Source organism: Dendrobates tinctorius, unplaced genomic scaffold (assembly GCF_039654945.1).
Source record: "Dendrobates tinctorius isolate UK_male_01 unplaced genomic scaffold, ASM3965494v1 ptg000332l, whole genome shotgun sequence".
NCBI classification, from domain to species: domain Eukaryota; kingdom Metazoa; phylum Chordata; class Amphibia; order Anura; family Dendrobatidae; genus Dendrobates; species Dendrobates tinctorius.
Genome location: NW_027361998.1, coordinates 1398859 through 1415818, shown reverse-complemented (window position 1 = coordinate 1415818; position 16960 = coordinate 1398859). Strand labels below are relative to the sequence as shown.

Below are 16960 nucleotides of genomic sequence, written 5' to 3'. Positions count from 1 at the left end.
GTCTATTGCCCAAGTTGTCCCTTTGGTTCTGGCTGTCGCGGTTCTATCCCCTGGGGGTCTGTCCCTAACACTCCCTGTATAGGGGGTGGTCCTCACCTGGGAGCTCGCCCTCGGGGGCTCTGGAGCCGTGACCCAGAGGGTCCACTTCCAGGTAACTTTTGCTTTCCTCTTTCTCTACAGCAAACCGTAACAGCATAGACAGGCCATGGACCCCGCTGGAGCCACGGCTGCCCAAAAAGAGATAGTTTTCCTTCAGGAGAACAAGATGCGTATGATGTCCTTTATGAAAACTATGGACTCGCGTCTTTCCGCTCTCCAGTCCTCAGATCCTGGTAACGCCGCCCAGTTGGCTGGCTTACAACAGGAATTGGCTCAGCAGTGTGACACCCAGTCACATATCCAGAGCTACATGGCTTCGGTGGACGGTCGGTTGCTTTCTTTGCACTCGACCGCCTCTGCTCCTCCTGCTGCGGGTTCCCATCCTCCTCCGTGGTTGGCCAAACCACCCCGGTATAGTGGTGACGCCAAATTGTGCTGGGGCTTTATAAATCAGCGCCGCCTACATTTTGAACTGCTGCCCCAGCAGTACCACACAGACCGAGCCAAAGTGGCCTTCATCATTTCTCCTCTGGAGGGGGACGCTTTGGCTTGGGTCAATCCCCACTGGGAGCGTGATGACCCGGTAGTTACTCAGCTATCTGTCTTTCTTGATACTTTCCATCGGGTTTTTGACGAACAGGGTCGTTTAGCCTCCACCACTGAGGCTTTGTTCAACTTGAGCCAAGGCTCTCTGACTGTGGGCCAGTACGCCATACAGTTTAGGACCCTGTCCTCCGACTTAGGTTGGAATAAAGAGGCCTTGGTGGGCGCCTTCTGGTGAGGCCTCTTGAGTCGTATAAAAGATGAGCTCGCTGGGCGTGACACTCTAACAGCTCTGGAGGATTTGATCTCTTTAGCCACTCGGATTGATCTCCGGTTTCAAGAACGGGCCAGGAAGAGAAAGGTCTCTCGCCCATTTTCTTCTGTTCGCAGACCACCCAGTCCCCGACCTAGGAACCTCTCTTCACCTTCGGCACCCGAACCTATGCAGGTGGACCGCCTGAAGCTCTCTGACCAGCGTTGTAGGGAAAGGAGCCTCCACGGTCAGTGTTTCTATTGCGGTAGCGGTTCCCATTTTCTCCGAACTTGTCCGGATCGTCCGGAAAACTCCTCCGCCTAGACCAGGTAAGAGAGGCCTCCCTAGGTGTATGGGATACCTCTCTTCCCATCACTTTGTCTATCCTCTTGCATGTTGGTGGGAAGCGAGCTTCTCTGGTGGCCTATGTGGACTCGGGTGCCGCCGGGAATTTTATTAGCCTAGAGGAGGTTAACAAACTTTCTGTTCTCGTGAGGGCCTTGCAGAATCCTCAAGTTCTCGCCTCCGTAGATGGTCGACCCCTGCTAGAGACAGTTACTCTTGTCATTCATGAGGTGGAGTTGCAAGTAGGGGCTCTGCACAAGGAGAAATGTTATGATTGAGTCACCGTAGGAGGCAAAAACAGAAATGCTAGCTAAGTCCAGAAGACCAGAGAAGTTGGCAACTATCAGATTGCAGACCCCTGAACCTATCAACACAACTAGCAGTAGCCGTGGGGGGTTCCTACGATGACCTAGACCCCTCGATCACAGCCGGAGAGATACATAGGCCTAAAGAAGGAAAGGGGAAATCTAACTGCCCCAGAGCAGACCCCAAAGCAATAGGCAGCCCCCACATATAATGACGGTGAAGCAAGATGAAAACACTTACACAGACAGAAAGACAGACTGAGCAAAGACGGGGCCCAAAAACTACCTAGATAGGAACGGATAGGAAGGCTGCTGTCTGCAATCTGCCAAAACCCAATCAGAGACAAAAGCCAACAAGCTGATATAAAAATGGCCCTGAAGCAACTAAGCTTCAAAAACTAAATCAGCACTCAGGTACTTTCAGAAGACAGAGCTAACGGAACACTGCACACTCCAGCAGGGAGTGGCAGAATCCAAAAAGCAAGAAAAACAAAAACAAATCTTAAATGCAAAAAGGCAAAACAGAAAACTTAGCTTTAGGAGAGCAGGAATCAGACTGGTGTCCAAGAGTCCACAGAGAAATCACCCGCAGGGCAGAAAGGGCGTAGGCTGCCTTAAATCCAGTCAGTGACTCCACTCAGCCAATCGTCTTCATTAGTACCAGGTGCCTGATAATCAGGCTCACTACCTTCCTTCACTAGAATAGGGAGTTCACCAGGCCTCAGTGACGGAGGGGAAAATGAACTCACAACAGTACCCCCCCCTTGAGGAGGGGTCACCGAACCCTCAACAACGCTACCAGGGCGATCAGGGTGAGCCCGATGAAAGGCACGCACCAATCTTTTGGCATGAATATCAGAGGCAGAGACCCAGGAATTATCCTCCTGACCATAACCCTTCCACTTAACCAAATACTGGAGTCTCCGTCTAGCCAGACGGGAATCCAGAATTTTCTCTACCTCATATTCCAAGTTACCTTCAACCAATACAGGGTCCGGAGGTGCCACCTCAGGCACAACTGGCTCAACAAACCTCTTCAACAAGGACTTATGGAACACATTATGGATCTTAAATGTGACAGGAAGAGCCAAACGAAAAGAGGCCGGATTAATAATCTCCAAAATCTTGTAAGGTCCAATAAATCTAGGCTTAAACTTAGGAGAAGCCACCTTCATAGCAATATTTTTTGATGATAACCACACCATATCACCAATCTTAAACTGGGGACCAATGGTCCTATGTCGATTGGAAAACCGCTGGGCCTTTTCCTGGGAGAGAGATAACTTATCCACCACTTGGTCCCAGATCTGGTGCATTCTCTCCACCACAGTGTCAACACCTGGGCAGGCAGAGGGCTCCACCTGTCCTGAAGAAAATCGAGGATGAAACCCAAAGTTACAAAAAAAAGGTGACATCAAAGTGGCAGAACTAGCTCTATTATTTAAAGCAAATTCGGCCAAGGGCAAAAATGAAACCCAATCATCCTGATCAGCGGAAATAAAACATCTCAAATACGACTCCAAGGTCTGGTTTGTTCTCTCTGTCAGCCCATTGGTCTGAGGGTGAAAAGCAGAGGAGAAGGACAACTGAATTCCCAACTTGGAACAGAACGTCCTCCAAAATTTAGACACAAATTGAACTCCTCTGTCAGATACAATGTTCTCAGGAATCCCGTGCAAGCGAACCACCTGTTGCAAAAACAGGGGCACCAACTCAGAGGAAGATGGCAACTTAGGGAGTGGTACAAGATGAACCATCTTAGAGAACCTATCACAAATCACCCAAATAACAGTCATTCTTTGAGAGACCGGCATATCAGAGATGAAATCCATTGAAATATGGGTCCATGGCCTCCTGGGGACCGGCAAAGGCATCAACAACCCACTAGAGCAAGAAAAAGATTTAGACCGGGAGCAAGTCCCACAGGACTGCACAAAATTCCTGACATCATGAGACAAGGTGGGCCACCAAAAAGAGCGACTCACCAGATCTCTAGTACCAAAAATACCTGGATGACCAGCCAATGCAGAGCAATGAACTTCAGACATCACTCTCTTCTTCCACTGGTCAGGAACATACAACTTTCCACTGGGGCAACGCTCAGGTTTGTCCTCCTGGAACTCTTGCAGAGCAAGTCTCAAATCGGGCGAGATGGCAGAAAGAACTACCCCTTCGCCTAAGATGGTAGCAGGCTTGGTCACCACAGGAGAATCAGCAAAGAAACTCCTAGAGAGGGCGTCTGCCTTGACATTCTTAGTTCCAGGAAGGAAAGAGACCACAAAATCAAAACGTGTAAAAAACAAGGCCCACCTAGCCTGTCTAGGGTTCAAGCGTTTAGCCCGACTCTAGGTAAATCAAATTTTTGTGGTCAGTGAGGACCACAACTTGATGTTTGGCTCCCTCCAACCAATGTCTCCACTCCTCAAATGCCCATTTCATGGCCAACAGTTCCCGATTCCCCACATCATAGTTACGTTCAGATGAAGAGAACTTTCGGGAAAAGAAAGCACAGGGATTCATTTTAGATGTTACCGGATCCTTTTGGGACAACACCGCTCCTGCACCAATCTCAGAAGCATCCACCTCTACCTGAAACGGGAGTGAGACATCAGGTTGCCGCAGAACCGGGGCGGAGGTAAATCTACGCTTCAGCTCCTGAAAGGAAGCAACCGCCTCCGGAGACCAATTCAACACATCCGCACCCTTCCTGGTCAGGTCAGTCAATGGTTTGGCAATACTAGAAAATTTTGCTATAAATTTCCGATAAAAATTAGCAAAACCCAAAAACTTCTGGAGGGCCTTCAAAGAAGTGGGCTGAACCCAATCATAAATGGCCTGTACCTTGGCCGGGTCCATTTCAATAGTTGACGGAGACAAAATAAATCTCAAAAAAGAAATCCTCTGTACTCCAAAAAGGCATTTTGATCCTTTGACATACAGAGAATTCTCTCTCAAGATCCGGAACACAGTCCGAATATGTTCCACATGAGCATCCCAATCCTTGGAGAAGATCAAAATATCGTCCAGATAGATAATCAAAAATTTATCGACAAAGTCTCGGAAAATATCGTTCATGAAGCACTGGAAGACAGAAGGGGCATTAGTGAGCCCAAAAGGCATCACCAGGTACTCAAAATGTCCCTCCGGAGTATTAAACGCCGTCTTCCATTCATCCCCCTGCTTAATGCGGATAAGATTATACGCCCCCTGAGGTTAAGCTTGGTAAACCAGCAAGCACCTCTGACTCTAGAGAATAGATCCGAAATCAGGGGTAACGGATACTGATATTTAATAGTAATTTTATTGAGGGCACGATAATCAATACAAGGCCTTAAAGAACCATCCTTCTTGGTCACCAAAAAAAAAACGGCACCTAAGGGTGAAGAGGATGGTCTAATATGACCCTTCTCCAACGCCTCCTTAATATAGGACCGCATAGCCTCGTGCTCGGGTACAGATAAATTGAAGAGCCGACCCTTCGGAAATTTACACCCCGGGCTTAGTTCAATTGCACAGTCATAACTCCTATGCGGAGGCAAGGACGCAGACTCATTCTCACTAAATACATCATAGAAGTCCGCCAAATAGTCAGGAACCTCATGCGACTGAGGAGAGGTGGAAAAAAACGGAGCCTCACTAAAGGTACACCGGCAACCCCAACTCACCACAGACACAGACTTCCAATCCAAAACTGGATTATGAATCTGCAACCAGGGAAACCCCAGAACAACGGCATCATGCAGACCATGCAACACCAAAAATCTGCAATTTTCTTGGTGGTCTGGGGCAACCCGCATGACCAACTGGGTCCAAAACTGAGGTTTATTTTTAGCCAGAGGGGTAGCATCAATCCCCCTCAAAGGGATAGGCGTCTGCAGAGGTGTCAACGGAAATCCACAACGTTTAGCAAAATCCAAGTCCATTAGGTTTAGCGCTGCTCCCGAATCCACAAAAGCCTTGGCGGAAAATGTGGACAGGGAACAGATCAGAGTAATCGCCAAAAGAAACTTAGGCTGAACCCCACCAGCAGAAAACATGTGTGCAAAGCGTTTCTCACGTTTAGGACAAACAGAAATAATATGTGAGGCATCTCCACAGAAAAAACACAGCTTATTACGCCTTCTGAATTCCTGACGTTGCACCTTAGACAAAACTCTATCACATTGCATAGGTTCAGTCGTCTGTTCAACCGGTGGCAACACCTCTCGTGTAATCCTGCGTTCACGTAAACGCCGATCAACCTGAATGGCTAAAGACATAGAATCGTCCAGACCAGAGGGAACAGGAAATCCCACCATAGTATCTTTTACGGCTTCTGACAAACCCTTCCGAAAGAGAGCAGCCAAGGCACTATCATTCCAGGTAGTAAGGACCGCCCACTTTCGGAACTTTTGACAGTACAACTCTGCAGATTCTCGACCCTGGTTCAATGCTAACAGGGTCTTTTCAGCTTGATCAATGGCATTAGGTTCGTCGTACAGCAACCCCAAGGCTTGAAAAAATGCGTTCACATTAGTCAGAATAGGATCATCTGGTTTCAAAGAAAACGCCCAATCCTGGGGATCGCCGCGCAGCAAAGAGATGACAATTTTAACCTGCTGCGCGGGGCTCCCTGACGAGTTAGGCTTCAAAGCAAAAAATAATTTACAATTATTTTTGAAACTCAAAAATTTAGATCGAGCCCCAAAAAATACATCAGGTGTGGGGATCTTTGGTTCAACAGCATGTGAACGAGCAAGATAGGCGGAAATTCCTCGCACTTCAGCAGCGAGCTGCTCCACACGATCAGACACTTGCTTTATCTCCATTGAGAGGAAAAAAAATTCCCCCTACGGCCTCAGAGATATAGAGGAAAGAATATACACACTTCTTTTTTTTTTTTTTTTTTTAAACACAATTCTTTCCTGCTATTGAGTACCCAAGGATCTGCGGTTTGGCGGGTGATTCTGTTATGATTGAGTCACCGTAGGAGGCGAAAACAGAAATGCTAGCTAAGTCCAGAAAACCAGAGAAGTTGGCAACTATCAGATTGCAGACCCCTGAACCTATCAACACAACTAGCAGTAGCCGTAGGGGGTTCCTACGATGACCTAGACCCCTCGATCACAGCCGGAGAGATACATAGGCCTAAAGAAGGAAAGGGGAAATCTAACTGCCCCAGAGCAGACCCCAAAGCAATAGGCAGCCCCCACATATAATGACGGTGAAGCAAGATGAAAACACTTACACAGACAGAAAGACAGACTGAGCAAAGGCGGGGCCCAAAAACTACCTAGATAGGAACGGATAGGAAGGCTGCTGTCTGCAATCTGCCAAAACCCTATCAGAGACAAAAGCCAACAAGCTGATATAAAAATGGCCCTGAAGCAACTAAGCTTCAAAAACTAAATCAGCACTCAGGTACTTTCAGAAGACAGAGCTAACGGAACACTGCACACTCCAGCAGGGAGTGGCAGAATACAAAAAGCAAGAAAAACAAAAACAAATCTTAAATCCAAAAAGGCAAAACAGAAAACTTAGCTTTAGGAGAGCAGGAATCAGAGTCCACAGAGAAATCACCCGCAGGGCAGAAAGGGCGTAGGCTGCCTTAAATCCAGTCAGTGACTCCACTCAGCCAATCGTCTTCATTAGTACCAGGTGCCTGATAATCAGGCTCACTACCTTCCTTCACTAGAATAGGGAGTTCACCAGGCCTCAGTGACGGAGGGGAAAATGAACTCACAACAGAGAAAATTACGTTTTATGTCTTAGCAGGTATTTCCCATCCAATCCTGCTTGGTCTTCCCTGGCCGCGGCTCCACGAGCCCACCTTAGATTGGCGTATCGGCAACGTCTTAAGCTGGGGAGTCTTGTCGGGCTCGGTGTCTGCTGTCGGTACGTCCCGTAGGTACTCCTCGTTCGTCCCTTGTTTCCTATGGATTGCCGTTGGCATACTCTGATTTTTTTGATGTTTTTGGCAAGAAAGAGGCGGAGACTCTTCCTCCGCACCGTCCCTACGACTGCCCCATTGAGCTCGTTCCTGGTACCACTCCGCCTCGTGGAAGGATTTATCCTCTCTCCTCGGCAGAGACCCAAGCCATGTCTGAATACAAGTGAAAGAACTGGGAGCGCAGGTGGTCTTCTCTTCCATCCTCCCAGTGGATGGCCATGGAACAAGGAGGTGGAATAAGATTCTGCAGGTGAACAACTGGCTACGTCGATGGTGCCGTCAGCAACGGTTTGGATTTATGGATCACGGAGTGAATTACTTTTACGATGGACTACTTGCTAGAGATGGGGTGCACCTTACGAAGACTGGAAAGCATGTATTTGGAAGTCGCATTGCTACACTTGTAAGGAGAGCTTTAAACTAGAACAACATGGGAAGGGAAGCAAAAGACCAGAAAAAGCCATACACCTGACAAATGCTACTGAGAACTCTGCTATTAGAAGTGGAAAGGAAGAACAAAGACAAAAGAATCTAATTAATAAAAATATTGGAGAAAGAGAAATCAATCACAAACTAAAATGTTTCTATACTAATGCACAAAGCATGGGCAACAAACAAGGAGAATTGGAACTACTAACACAGGAAAAGAAATATGATGTCATTGGAATCACTGAAACTTGGTGGGCCAATACACATGATTGGAATACAAGACTAGAAGGATACAACTTATTTGCAAGAAACAGACTTGATAAACGAGGAGGTGGTGTCGCATTGTATGTTAGAAACGCGTATATCTGCACAGAGATTGAAGCTTCAGAGTTCTGTGGAAACTGTTTGGGTAAGAATACAAGGACAGAACAATGGAAAGGACACCATTGTAGGCATTTACTACAGGCCGCCTGTGCAAGCTGAAGATATGGATGAACTCTTCATGCATCAAATGGCCAAGTTCTCCAAAAAATATGACATTGTTGTCATGGGAGATTTCAACTATCCAGACATTTGTTGGGAATCTCTCTCAGGCAAAACTAACAGGTCAAGGAAATTCTTATCCTCTCTTGCTGACAACTTTATCTTCCAAAAGGTAAGGGAGAAAACAAGGGGAACTGCTACATTGGATCTAATCCTTATAAACAGGGAGGAAATGGTTGAGGAGGTAAAAGTGGCTGGGACCCTAGGAGGTAGCGACCATGCTATTTTAGAATTTTGGATAACTAGAGGCGGAAGACCTGTGAAGACTCAGACGTCAAGGTTAGATTTCAGAAAGGCAGATTTTAAGGGATTCAGAAAGAGAATTGGAGGGATCCAATGGCTGGATATCCTTAAGGACAAAAATGTCCAGGAAGGATGGGAAATCTTGAAAAATGAAATTCTCAAAGCACAATTGTTAACAATTCCGAAAAGAGGGAAGAATAGGAAGCATTTAAGGAAACCAGGATGGATGAACACAGAACTTAAGCACATGCTAAAAAGGAAGAAAAAAATGTTTATAAAATGGAAAGAGGGAGGCATATCTAAAGATTTTGGGGATATGTCAAAAGTAAAAGAAAAGTCAAAGATGCTATAGGATTTTTACAGGATGAAAATGATGAAATGGTAAGACAGGATGTTGAGAAGGCCGAACTTTTAAATTCCTATTTTGCATCTGTTTTCTCTCAGAAAGGAAATGTAACATCAACTGTTCTTCACTGTCCTATTAAGGAAATAGAAGAATCCAGGATATCTATAAACAGAAAGATAGTAAGGAAACACTTAGCTAACCTAAATGAATTCAAGTCTCCAGGTCCAGATGAATTACACCCCAGAGTACTGAAGGAGATAGCAGAAGAAATTTTTGAACCCCTCTCCATAATCTTTGAAAATTCTTGGAGAACATGAGAAGTCCCAGAAGACTGGAGAAGAGCAAATGTTGTTCCTATCTTCAAAAAGGGGAAGAAGGTGGACCCAGGCAACTATAGGCTGGTGAGTCTGACTTCTATACCAGGAAAGATCTTAGAACAAATTATTAAACAACACGTATGTCAATACCTGGATAAGAATGAAGTGATTAAACAAAGTCAGCATGGGTTTCTAACTAATAAGTCATGTCAGACTAACTTAATTTCCTTCTATGATGGAATGACTGATTGGGTGGATCAAGGAAATGCTGTAGATATAGTATATCTTGACTTCAGCAAAGCATTTGACAAAGTATCTCATACAATCCTTATTGAAAAAATGACTAAGTATGGAATGGACAAGGCAACTGTTAGGTGGATTCATAACTGGCTTAGTGATCGGACCCAAAGAGTGGTCGTAAATGGCTGCACATCCAGTTGGAAGAATGTCTCAAGTGGGGTACCACAGGGCCTGTCCTGGGCCCTGTATTGTTCAACATCTTTATCAACGATTTAGATGAAGGAATTGAGGGTAAACTGATTAAATTTGCTGATGACACAAAGCTAGGAGGGATAGCTAATACTAGAGAAGAGAGAGAGCGGATTCAAAAAGATTTAAATAAACTGGAGAAGTGGGCAGCAACTAACAGAATGGTTTTTAACAGGGAAAAATGCAAAGTACTACATCTGGGCAATAAAAATGAAAAAAGCATATACAGAATGGGAGGAATAGGCCTAAGCAACAGCACATGTGAAAAAGACTTGGGTATACTAATAGATCACAGACTGAATATGAGTCAACAGTGTGATGCAGCAGCAAAAAAGGCAAATGCAATTCTAGGATGTATTAAGAGAAGCATACAGTCTAGATCACGTGAAGTCATTATTTCCCTCTACTCCTCTTTGGTCAGACCTCATCTGGAATATTGTGTCCAGTTTTGGGCACCACATTTTAAAAAAGACATCAACAAACTGGAGCAAGTTCAGAAAAGAGCAACCAGAATGGTGACCGGACTGCAAACCCTGTCTTATGAGGAAAGGTTGCAGGATTTGGGATTGTTTAGTTTGCAAAAGAGAAGACTGAGAGGAGACTTAATAGCTGTCTACAAATATCTAAAGGGCTGTCACATTGTAGAAGGATCAACTTTATTCTCATTTGCACAAGGAAAGACTAGAAGCAATGGGATGAAAATGAATGGGAGGAGACACAGATTAGATATTAGAAAAAACTTTTTGACAGTTAGAGTGATCAATGAGTGGAACAAGCTGCCACAAGAAGTGGTGAGTTCTCCTTCAATGGAAGTCTTCAAACAGAGGCTGGACAGACATCTGACTGGGATGATTTAGCGAATCCTGCTTTGAGCAGGGGGTTGGACCAGATGGCCCAGGAGGTCCCTTCCAACTCTACGATTCTATGATTCTATGATCCAAGACAACCTGGCCAGAGGCTTTATTCGGAAGTCTTCGTCCCCTGCGGGAGCAGGCTTCTTTTTCGTAAAAAAGAAAGATGGATCCCTGCACACGTGCATCGATTATCGTGGCCTGAATCGTATCACGGTGAAGAATAAATATCCGCTGCCACTCATCGCTTAGCTTTTTGATCGCTTGAAGGGAGCACGTGTGTTTACTAAGCTTGATCTACGAGGGGCCTATAATCTGGTTCGCATACGCTCTGAGGACGAGTGGAAGACTGCGTTTAACACGCGGGATCGGCACTACGAGTATTTGGTTATGCCCTTTGGGCTCTGCAACGCACCTGCAGTATTCCAGGAACTCGTTAATGATGTCTTTCGAGATCTCCTCTACTCCTGTGTCATAGTCTACCTGGACGACATCTTAGTCTTCTCCCCTGATCTGGCCACACATCGCCATCTCAGAGAGAAACACCTTTTTGCCAAGTTGGAGAAATGCCTCTTTGAGCAAACTTCATTGCCTTTTCTTGGTTACGTCGTCTCGAACTCGGGGTTAGAGATGGATCCTGAGAAAGTCTCGGCAGTTCTCAATTGGCCATGTCCCCTCGGAGTTAAGGCAATTCAGCGGTTTTTGGGTTTTGCCAATTATTTCAGGCAATTTATCCCTCATTTTTCTTCTTTGACTAAACCCATCTCGGCTCTTGTCCGCAAAGGAGCCGATCCTAATCACTGGCCCTCTGATGCAGAAGCTGCCTTTGAGGCCCTGAAGCAAGGTTTGCCAAGTCTCCTGTATTCCATCGCCCAGATGCCAACAGGCCATTCATCCTCGAGGTCGACGCATCCTCGGTGGGAGCCGGAGCAGTTCTTCTGCAGAAATCCTCCTCTGGCCGCGCTCTCACCTGCGGATTCTTTTCTAAGGCTTTCTCCGCTCCCGAACGTAATTATGGCGTTGGAGATAGAGAACTCTTGGCCATAAAAATGGCTCTTGAAGAATGGCGCCATCTCCTCGAGGGTGCCCTCCATCCGTTCATCATTTTTACGGATCACAAAAATTTGGCCTACCTTCAAGTCCGCCCAAAGGCTCAACCCACGGCAAGCCAGATGGTCACTGTTTTTCGAACGGTTTGACTTCGAACTCCACTTCCGACCCGGGGATAAGAACATCAAGGCGGATGCTCTATCACGGTCATTCCTGCCTGTCGACAAGGAGGAGGGACCAGCCCATCTCATCGACCCTGCCAAGATCCTCACCATGGCCCCATTAAGCCTGGTTTCTCCACCATCCGGTAAGACCTTTGTTCGGAGTGGAGATAGACTAAAGTTTCTTCTCTGGAGTCACTCATCAAAATTTTCTGGACATGCTGGAGTTAAGAAGACTCTCTCGCTTGTCTCCCACCATTACTGGTGGCCTTCGCTTCGCAAGGATGTCCAAGATTTCTTCGCCTCCTGCCCTTCTTGCACCCGGAACACAAGGTTCCTCAGCACCCTCCCTCGGGACTCCTACATCCGTTACCAGTACCGGCCAACCCATGGACTCATATTGCTATGGATTTCGTCACCGACTTGCCTCCCTCTTCTGGATGTACGGTGATATTGGTGGTCGTGGATCGATTTTCCAAAATGGCCCACTTCATCGCTCTGCCTGGTCTGCCTACTGCTCCCGAGTTGGCGAAGATCTTTCTGCTTCACGTTTTTCGCCTCCATGGATTTCCTCAGCATATTGTCTCGGATCGAGGGGTCCAGTTTACCTCCCGTTTTTGGCGAGCTCTCTGCGAATTGCTGAAGATAACGTTGGATTTCTCCTCAGCTTATCACCCCCAGTCGAATGGTCAAGTCGAGCGAGTCAACCAGGCATTAACATCTTATCTTCGGCATTTTTCCAATGCTCATCAGGACGATTGGGTCTCTCTTCTTCCTTGGGCGGAATTCGCCTACAACAATCATCCTGGTGAAGCCTCCTCCAAATCTCCCTTTTTTGTGGTTTTTGGTCAACACCCCGACATTCCCCTTCCCGTGTCCCCTACCTCCCCTACCCGTGTGCCGGCAGCGGACTCCTTGTCTGCAGACTTCTCTCAGATTTGGAGGGAGACCAAAGTAGCTCTTGAGAGTGCCAGCCTCAGAATGAAGCGGTATGCCGACAAAAGACGGCTAGACGCTCCTCCGTATCGCCCTGGGGATAAGGTTTGGTTAGCTTCTCGTCATATCCGGTTGAAAATTCCCTCCTACAAGTTAGGTCCACGTTACATCGGTCCCTTTGAGGTCTTAAGTCGCATCAACGACGTGGCCTACAAATTGAGATTACCCGCCTCACTAAAGATTCCCAATACCTTCCATGTATCTCTCCTCAAACCGGCAGTATTTAACCACTTCCACTCTGCGCCTTCCCAAACCTCCCAACCTTGTAGCTCGGATAACACCTTTGAGGTACGGGATATATTGGCTATGAAGACTGTTAAAGGAAAAACTCTGTTTTTGATTGAATGGAAGGGTTTCGGTCCCGAGGAGAGATCATGGGAACCCCAGGAGAATATTGATGCTCCTCGCATTATGAGACGGTTTCTCACCAGCGTTAGGAGGAGGGGCGTAAAGGGGGGGGGGGTACTGTAACGACTTCAGTCCCGAAAAAAAAAAGGTTACAAATTTATAGAAATAAAGTACGGTAAACAAAATACAAAACATAAGCAAACTAAGGTAATGTTTACGCTTCTATAGAAAAAAAAAAAAAAAAAACTACCGTAAATAAAACAAATACAGTAAGAAAATCGATCAATCAAACTGTGGAAAAAAAAAATACAAAGAAAAAAAACAAGGATAAAAAGAATAAAAAGTTACGTGCGCACAGAAATAAAGTATCAGAAAAACAAAAAAACTTTACAAAAGAATAAACGTAAGCAAATAAAGGCTGACCTTAATGGACCACACGGATTGACAGATGGGTCCATAAGGTTTAGTCTTGGATTGTGACTAGTGATGAGCGAACGTGCTGGGATAAGGTGTTATCTGAGCATGCTCGAGTTCTAACCGAGTGTCTTCGGCGTAACTTGAATCTATTCGAGTCCCCGCAGCTGTTCCACTGACACCACACATGCAGGGATTGTCTGACAGCCACGAGACATGCAGCCACGGGGACTCAAACATCTTATTCAAGTACGCTGAGGACATTCGGTTAGGACCTGAGCATGCTAAGATAATACCTTATTTGTCATTTTTCAGCAAGAAATAAAAAAAAATTTCAGCCGTTGACATTCATACAAATCTAGGGGGACCGTGGTCTTTGGACCATATGGCATTGTTTTTTCTACATTCTTGATTGGCAGACATTTTGCCGGAAGGGACGCGGCTGTGATTGGCGCTTATGTACGGAATCGGATGTCATCCGTCACTTCCAGGGAATAAAGAAATGGTCTGATTCTGCGGAAACCAGATTACCATCGTTCCAGGAGGAGGCGGCGGCGGCGGCCATATGGTCCGTGTGATGTTTGTGCCCTGGGAGCGGAGCAGCTGCCCGCCACCCTGGGCCTCTCACACACTTGTAGCTAATGAAGCATGGCACGGACGCTTACTGTATAGGTCACGGTGAGCGCAGCCTTTCTCCACGCATCGGTCATGAGCGCCGTGCCGCTGTAGGGAGAGTGACGTTGTACCGGGCGCGGGTGACTACTCACTTTTGCATGATGTCACATGGCGAGGCTTTCCTCTTGCGCTCCTGGCTAGCAGGGTCGATTAAACTGTCCCCAAGACCACTCATTTTGACCTATTTCACACCTGTTGAAAGAAACAAAAGTTTAGATCTTACCGAACAGTATAAACGGCGGTGAATCCAAAGAAATAACAGTTTCTAAAAGGGGAGTTCCACTTTTTAGATTGTGCTGCAATCTCAAATTAAAGCCTCCAAAAATCTTAGAAATCCTCGAAAAATGTCACCTTTTGAGTGGATCTACATTGCAGTCCAGCATGTGGTGGAATCCCGCAAGTATGCAAAAGTGGACCTCCCCTTTAAGGCCGATATATTCAACATAAATGACCTTAACATATATGATGATGAGATGGAATGGCGTAAAGAAAAGTTGTACAACTTCCGCACAGTTTCAAAATCTCTGCTGTCAGTGAATAAAATGGTTTTATTTACATAAAAAGAGTAAACAGAATCATCTCCTGCTTCCATACCTGCGATCTCCTGCTTCCACAGCTGCCATCTCCTGCTTCCACTGCTATCAACTCCTGCTTCCACAGCTGCCATCTCCTGCTTCCACAGCTGCCATCTCCTGCTTCCACTACTGCCATCTCCTGCTTCCACTACTGCCATCTCCTGCTTCCACAGCTGGCACCTCCTGCTTCCACTACTGCCATCTCCTGCTTCCACAGCTGCCACCTCCCGCTTCCACAGCTGCCACCTCCTGCTTCCACAGCTGCCATCTCCTGCTTCCACTACTGCCATCTCCTGCTTCCACTACTGCCATCTCCTGCTTCCACAGCTGGCACCTCCTGCTTCCACTACTGCCATCTCCTGCTTCCACAGCTGCCACCTCCCGCTTCCACAGCTGCCACCTCCTGCTTCCACAGCTGCCATCTCCTGCTTCCACTACTGCCATCTCCTGCTTCCACAGCTGGCACCTCCTGCTTCCACTACTGCCATCTCCTGCTTCCACAGCTGGCACCTCCTGCTTCCACTACTACCATCTCCTGCTTCCACTACTGCCATCTCCTGCTTCCACAGCTGCCATCTCCCACTTCCACAGCAGCCATCTCCTGCTTCCACAGCTGCCGGGATTGATACAATGTATCACTCAGCACTATTTCCTTTTCTGTTAGATAATTCTTGCCTGCAGCTGATTTAGCATTACTAGCAGTATGGGTCAGGTTTCCATTCACTGACAGCAAGATGAAATCATGAACACGATGATGAATTACAACTTGCACTCTCCGGCCTCAAGGCATCTATTACATTTTTTAAAGCCGTCGTTTCTTGAAAATCCCAATGTCTACCCTTCCATAAAATTAACCTTTATCGTTTCCGATCTTCCCCTGCAGCAGTTCTACCTCATCGGTGACCACCCAGGTTCCATCGACAGCAATGAGATCCAGAGTAGTCACCTGTAGTGGGAGCCTGACCGCTGCCCAGCGCTGACCTAGGAGACCAATCTATGAGGTCTCTATAAAGAATAATGATTTCTGACAAGTCACATTTTTACAGATATTCTCCTTTAAATAATCCCCAAAAAACACATAAAAAATCTAAATCAAACTGTTGCTTTGAAATCCTGACCAGGTGCAGCCGAAAAAAACACGTAACTCACTGTGCAGAACACATGGCGGCCAGGCCATCCCCAAGTGGTATCTCGCAAGAAGCCCCGAGATCAGATCTGCCTGTTCCTCTGTTACATAAGACGGACTGCAGTGAATCTGGTCTGACAGGTCCTATCCCAGATTTGTCTGCAGTTCAAAGCAACCCAATATTATCCAAAGACTTGTCACGCTACCGCCATAATGATCAGCATCTGCGCACACTCACCGCACCGCGCTGCCCACGGACAGACACAAGGGCCTTAATCCACTATAGATACTTAATACTCCACTCACAACCTAACTGCACGGAGGTCGGGGACTGGACACAGAAAAGTACCAGTTATAGTCATGTACATAAGGGCAGTATTATAGTAGTTATATTCTTGTACATAGGGGGCAGTATTATAGTAGTTATATTCTTGTACATAGGGGCAGTATTATAGTAGTTATATTCTTATACATAGGGGAAGTATTATAGTAGTTATATTCTTGTACATAGGGGAAGTATTATAGTAGTTATATTCTTGTACATAGGGGCAGTATTATAGTAGTTATATTCTTGTACATAGGAGCAGTATTATAGTAGTTATATTCTTGTACATAGCGGCAGTATTATAGTAGTTATATTTTTGTACATAGGGGAAGTATTATAGTAGTTATATTCTTGTACATAGGGGAAGTATTATAGTAGTTATATTCTTGTACATAGGGGCAGTATCATAGTAGTTATCTTCTTATACATAGGGGAAGTATTATAGTAGTTATATTCTTGTACATAAGGGCAGTATTATAGTAGTTATATTCTTGTACATAGGGGCAGTATTATAGTAGTTATATTCTTGTACATAGCGGCAGTATTATAGTAGTTATATTCTTGTATATAGGAGCAGTATTATAGTAGTTATATTCTT

The 16960-nt window shown here is 46.0% G+C and overlaps 1 protein-coding gene across 7 annotated transcripts in view; it reads right to left on the bottom strand.

Annotated features, from left to right (window-relative positions):
- NCOA1 (nuclear receptor coactivator 1) overlaps positions 1-16960 on the bottom strand; it is a 581329-nt gene that overhangs the window by 158427 nt on the left and 405942 nt on the right. For all 7 annotated transcript variants that reach the window (XM_073561908.1, XM_073561912.1, XM_073561913.1 and 4 more), the window contains one exon: positions 14429-14528. In XM_073561908.1, coding sequence (XP_073418009.1) covers positions 14429-14511 — 83 coding nt within the window. In that variant the 5' untranslated portion in view covers positions 14512-14528. The remainder of the gene's footprint in view (positions 1-14428; positions 14529-16960) is intronic.